Source organism: Rhagoletis zephyria, unplaced genomic scaffold (assembly GCF_001687245.7).
Source record: "Rhagoletis zephyria isolate East Lansing unplaced genomic scaffold, Rhagoletis_zephyria_1.1 Rzeph_scaffold_01677, whole genome shotgun sequence".
NCBI classification, from domain to species: domain Eukaryota; kingdom Metazoa; phylum Arthropoda; class Insecta; order Diptera; family Tephritidae; genus Rhagoletis; species Rhagoletis zephyria.
This window is the reverse complement of record NW_016158761.1, coordinates 24,022-30,283: the sequence shown is the minus strand read 5'-3', so window position 1 is coordinate 30,283 and position 6,262 is coordinate 24,022. Positions and strand designations below refer to the sequence as shown.

The 6,262-nt window shown below is 39.2% G+C and overlaps 1 protein-coding gene across 1 annotated transcript; it reads left to right on the top strand.

Moving 5' to 3' along the window:
* The first annotated feature begins 922 nt into the window (after positions 1–922).
* Hsc70-5 (Heat shock protein 70 cognate 5) lies at positions 923–3,133 on the top strand. Its single transcript, XM_017618654.1, has 4 exons — positions 923–1,501; positions 1,569–2,673; positions 2,733–2,873; positions 2,935–3,133. The coding sequence occupies exons 1-4, from the start codon at positions 990–992 to the stop codon at positions 3,019–3,021; spliced, it is 1,845 nt and encodes a 614-aa protein (XP_017474143.1). The 5' UTR covers positions 923–989; the 3' UTR covers positions 3,022–3,133.
* Positions 3,134–6,262: the final 3,129 nt, after the last annotated feature.

Below are 6,262 nucleotides of genomic sequence, written 5' to 3'. Positions count from 1 at the left end.
TACATGGCGTAGGAGTAACATTATTTCCTATTGACCACACATTACTTTATTTATCCATCGATTTGCTTCATTAGTAACTTGATTTGTTTGTAAAAGAACAGGCTTTAGCCCAACTGCAAGAATTTGACACAGAACCTGTTAGTTTTTTAATAAGTAAGTAAGTAATCTATAGACGGTTTATGAAAATTTTATTAACTTTCATTTGTCGTATTCCATTTTCAGTTTGTTAATTTGGCTCTTGAGATATAAGTGACTAAGTGCAACCAACTTTTGTTTTAAGCTGAATAACGGTAAATTGAAAATATCTCGAAAACGTATCCGTAGAATAAAAAAATTAACTCGATTTTTGGAATCAGCGAGCGATTCTATATACAAATTGGATAGTGGCGCCTGGAGAACAAAAACCAAATTAAAATTTGTGATCCAGTGTAATTTTCAGCCACTTCAAACTTGCACAATAATATATGTACATAGGTACTAAAAATCAATGGACATAAACTGCATATCCCATTATTTTTTAATTACTGATTAAAAAATTTAAAATTTTGATTGAAATATGTTGGCGGCCGCCGTGGTTATTGGCCAGCAGTGCATGCTACTATTCCGCAGGGCCTGTTGCGTTGTTGTTTCCAATAGCGGTCGCCCCTCGCCCGTATAACTGAAGTGCTTTCCATTGTGTGACATCATCAAGGCGCAAACCACAATTCGCGGGAGAAGCTCGGCCAAACAGTAACCTATTGTGTGAGCGACAATCTATTATTATTATTACGTTGAATTTATCTTAATTTTTTGCTGAAGAAGGACTTAAAAAGAAAAATGTATAAGTGTTGAGATTTATATGTAGAAGTCAATTCTTAGGGTAGGGTTTAACTTGTGATCAATTTTGTATACATATCCAATTAGATTTTTGTTGTTTCTGCAGGTCTGGCGAAGTTAAAGGGGCTGTCATCGGTATCGACTTGGGTACCACAAATTCTTGCGTTGCGGTAATGGAAGGTAAGCAAGCAAAGGTAATTGAAAATTCAGAAGGAGCCCGAACTACGCCGTCTCATGTTGCTTTTACCAAAGACGGTGAGCGTTTGGTTGGTATGCCAGCAAAACGCCAAGCAGTAACAAATTCGGCGAATACGTTTTATGCGACCAAACGCTTGATCGGCCGTCGGTTTGATGATCCTGAAGTTAAGAAGGACTTGAAAAATTTGTCATACAAAGTAGTGAAGGCGTCAAATGGTGACGCTTGGGTTTCATCTACCGATGGCAAAGTATATTCTCCTTCTCAAGTTGGCGCTTTTATTTTGATGAAAATGAAGGAAACAGCCGAGGCGTATCTCAATACACCTGTGAAAAATGCCGTTGTCACTGTCCCAGCCTACTTCAATGACTCACAGCGCCAAGCCACAAAAGATGCCGGTCAAATTGCTGGATTAAATGTGTTGCGTGTCATCAATGAACCAACTGCTGCTGCACTGGCTTATGGGATGGATAAGACCGATGACAAAATGTAATAACCATTCACGTCAATAGTGTAATCTTTATGTGAAGTAATTTGTTTTAATTTCTTGTTGCAGCATTGCCGTATACGATTTGGGTGGTGGAACTTTTGATATATCTATTCTGGAAATCCAGAAGGGAGTGTTTGAAGTAAAATCCACCAATGGAGACACTCTGCTTGGTGGCGAAGATTTCGATAATACCATTGTCAACTTCCTGGTGTCTGAGTTTAAGAAAGATACCGGAATCGATATTACTAAGGACAACATTGCAATGCAGCGCTTAAAGGAAGCAGCTGAGAAAGCCAAGTGTGAGTTGTCCTCATCACAGCAAACAGATATCAATTTGCCGTACTTGACCATGGATGCTTCTGGACCACAACATATGAATCTGAAAATGACACGTTCTAAGCTCGAAAGTCTTGTCGGAGATTTAATTAAGCGTACAATTCAACCATGCCAGAAGGCCTTGTCAGATGCCGAAGTTTCTAAAGCGGAGATCGGCGAGGTTTTGCTGGTCGGTGGCATGACAAGAATGCCAAAGGTTCAGCAGACAGTACAGGAACTGTTCGGCCGACAGCCCTCACGCGCCGTAAATCCCGATGAAGCTGTTGCCGTCGGTGCTGCTGTACAAGGTGGCGTGCTCGCTGGAGATGTCACTGATGTTTTGCTACTTGATGTGACACCATTGTCTCTGGGTATCGAAACATTGGGTGGTGTATTTACGCGACTTATTTCCCGCAATACTACCATTCCCACAAAAAAGTCACAAGTATTTTCGACCGCCGCTGATGGCCAAACACAAGTGGAAATTAAAGTACACCAAGGCGAACGTGAGATGGCTGCTGATAACAAATTGCTCGGTGCCTTCACATTGGTGGGAATTCCCCCAGCACCCCGTGGCGTTCCACAAATCGAAGTGGTGTTTGATATTGACGCAAACGGCATTGTCCATGTATCTGCTAAAGACAAAGGCACCGGCAAGGAGCAACAAATCGTTATTCAATCAAGCGGCGGCTTAAGCAAGGATGAAATTGAAAACATGGTAAAGAAAGCCGAAGAGTACGCTGCTAGTGACAAAAAGAAACGTGAGTTAATTGAATTGGTTAATCAAGGCGAAAGCATTGTGCATGATACCGAAACCAAAATGGAAGAATTCAAGAGCCAATTGCCTGCTGAAGAAGTAAGATGATTGCCTTTCACAAAATATTTGTCCACAATCATTTTATGTGTTCCTTTTAGTGCGAAAAACTGAAGAAGGAAATTGCTGACTTGCGTACACTTTTGGCCAACAAGGAAACTGCGGAGCCTGAGGATGTCAGAAAAGCCACCAGCCAACTACAACAATCATCGCTGAAGCTCTTTGAGATGGCATACAAAAAGGTAATAAACGTATTATATGCTTCATTATTAGTGCGATTTTAATAGTCAAATTTATGTATAGATGTCAGCGGAACGCGAAAGTGGCGCTGCTGGAAGCAGCAGTTCGGAGCAAACTACCTCTGAAGAACAGAAAGAAGGAAAGAACTAGAGTGTCTGCTTTAATTGATGATTGGTGTGTGAAATGTATCGATGAATTAATATTGTTATCGTCGGATCCTATCAAATTTCTCTGTACGTTCGAAATAATCGACAGAGTAAAACTCATACGAAAATTCTGATTCATTAATTTTTTATTGTTTGTAATGGAATCAACTGAATTGAGTGGATCTCGATGTCGATAATTCTTTTGATCAGAAAGAGGGATTTCTAACTAAGATGTGACCACAATTTTCACTGTATATGGTTTTTTTTTGTTAATTTAATAAAATAGTTTAGTTTCTAATTACTTAGTATAAACAAAATCACGAAGACGAAACATTTAATGAATATTGACATAAAAATGGAAATACTGAAATGGGTTATTTTTAAGCAGTTGATTATTAGTGATTTAAAATTCGTGTAAAATGACCGTACATAAATTTTCATTTCTATTCTTATGAAATACACTAAATATGAAATATTTACATCTATGTAATAATAAATAAAAACTAGTATACAAAATCAGACTTTCAATAAACTCCCCAGCACGCTATCAAAAGACCAGTGCATTATCACGACAGCCGGTTCTACTTACCGGAATGACCCTGGGGTTTTACCCGACAAAGGGCTGTTGTTTCAGCGATCCAACCCCGTTTAGGTCGGCGAAATCTCTCGAGAGTTGTACGTCCATAGGAGTTGTACGTACATAGGACTACATCTTCTTCGCATACTTCTGCTAAGGGCTGGCATTGAGTCAAACCCTGGACCAGAAACCTATACCTGCTGCGTGTGTCAGAGGCAGCTACACCACAACTCCACCTCCGTTAGATGCAATGCATGTAATCGGTGTAGCCACCTCCGAGTTTGCTTCAGGCTCTATGAGTCACAGGGAGAGGACCACCGCATACGTGGCCCCTTGCTGCCTCCACGGCACCAGAGTCCGCCTGAGTAACTCGACACAAACACAACCGCATCACAACACAATACAATAGATCACACAACAGACAACACCACCGACATAGCCGCACTACCACCCACACGCCGCCGTGTGAGTCCAGGATATTCCGTAACGTGACATCAGTCAAGTGCAACACTTGCCATGGCTGATGTCACTTTAGGGCATGTTCAAGACTGCGCACCACGCGAGATTGTACGAGGGACTATGAGGGCCCATGCTGTGCTGCTCGGTCGCAAGTACCAACTGCGACGCCGCCCACTACCACCACAGGGCAACAGCCTTTACAGCAGCACACACTGCATATGGCGAGCCGGCAAAACACCTCATTAACACCTCACATTTCAATAAGTCTACCTATGCACACGAAGATTTTAAAATTTAACTGTAACGGACTTCAGAGCAAGATCGAGGAGATAACAGTCTTCATGAGTCGGCATGGAATATTAATAGCTGCGGTCCAAGAGACGAAGCTGCACGGCAATTGAACATTGTCGGGCTATTGCTATCCGGTCAGGCGATGTCGAGCTGGAAATATTTAACATATATATACCCCCTGTCACCAGCTGCCCGGCTGGATATCACCCTGAAATAGGTGCGCTCCTCAGAGGTGAACACCGAAGGGGCACCGAAATTGCGCATATGGAAACTGCATTTATACATTATTTCGGTTTCAACCGAAACTGCATGTATGCTTGATTTCGGTTTTTGTCATATGCATTAATTCGGTTTCATTCGAAACTGTGCATGTATGCATTACTTCGTTTTTTTTTTCATATGCATTGTTTCGTTTTTAAAACGAAAGTACGCATATGCATAATTTCGGTATAATCTCAAATGCATTATTTCGGGTTTCAACCGAAACTGTGCATGTGTGCATTACTTCGTTTTACACATATGCATTATTTCGGTTTTCTAACGAAAGTGTGCATATGGATAATTTCGTTCTTTCTAATATGAATTATGAGTACGGTGACCATCCGTTCTGTTTTTGCAGGACTTGAAAACGGAATTTACTTTGGGACCCATAGGCCTTATGACTTTCAGAGAAGTTAGAATTATCGAATTATAGTATTTTTCGACATTATCGTTGTTTCTTTGGGTAAAAATAAATATATTTTACTGTTCAATATTAGAGGTGGTGTGAAANTAACTGCGTAAAGTACAAAAAACAAAAAAGGGTATTGTTTTTGTTTTGAACGACTCAAAATTTGCTTATAAAATAATCTTTTAAAGATTTTCACTTTTCGTGTAAGCTATTGTAATTATAATATGTTTTACTATACTTTTATAGATATTCATGTAAAAAAAGATTAGTATCGATGAAGAAAACGTGATTCCATTTCAAAATTTAAAATGTATTAAGAATTTAGAATCATAAACACTCTTTCGATATATTTATACTACGTAAATATATGTAGGCATATTTTTGAAAAAAAGTCCATTTTGAATCCATATTTGTGGTCACCATAATTTATGGGGCTTGTTCGAGTTGCAATCACACCCGCAGTGTTGCGCGAATTATTATTAGAATTAGAAATCGATTAAGCCATGTCTGTCTGTCCGTCCATCTGTCCGTCTGTCCGTCCATCTGTCCGTCTGTCCGTCCGTCCGTGTACACGATAACTCGAGTAAAAATTGAGATATCTCAACGAAATTTGGTATGTAGGTTTCCCTTAATCCAAGGTAGGTTGGCATTGAAAATGGGCGAAATCGGACTGTAACCACGCCCACTTCCTATATAACGGTAATTTCCAGAAATACGAAAACTGCGATATTTTATTTATTTAACTACATTTACAATAACTTTTAGACGAAAAATAAGAGTTTTATAAATTTTTGGAAAATGGGCGTAGCCACGCCCACTTATGGTTACATGTGTATATCTTGGTAACCGCTGCACNAAATATATTTTACTGTTCAATATTAGAGGTGGTGTGAAACAAAATTGATGATTTATTTTTAGTATGAAAACTAGAAGCACAATTATCAACTTATTGAGCATTAGACCTCTTTCAAAAACATAAGGGGAAATGTTCGGTTATTTGTGCAATGGTTTTGGTTTTTTGTACAAATAACCGAGCCGTTCAAATCTCGATAAGAACACAATGTTTGTAAATAAACCACAAATTAATAACAAAATTTGAAGGATTTTAAATATCGTGTACCGTAGCACGAAATGTCACAATCTACTTAATTGTCAGGTTGTTAATATGGCGACGAAAAAGTGACAATGGAACTACCTTCTTTTTTATTACTTTTTACTTTAGCTCGGGATGTAACTATGTAATATTGA

Excerpts from the sequence above, each read along its gene's own strand:
- Hsc70-5 (XM_017618654.1), top strand. The coding sequence starts at position 990 with ATGGAAGGTAAGCAAGCAAAGGTAATTGAAAATTCAGAAGGAGCCCGA. Across the intron at positions 1,502-1,568 it reads GATAAGACCGATGACAAAAT|CATTGCCGTATACGATTTGG; the intron begins GTAATAACCATT and ends TTCTTGTTGCAG. Across the intron at positions 2,874-2,934 it reads TTGAGATGGCATACAAAAAG|ATGTCAGCGGAACGCGAAAG; the intron begins GTAATAAACGTA and ends ATTTATGTATAG.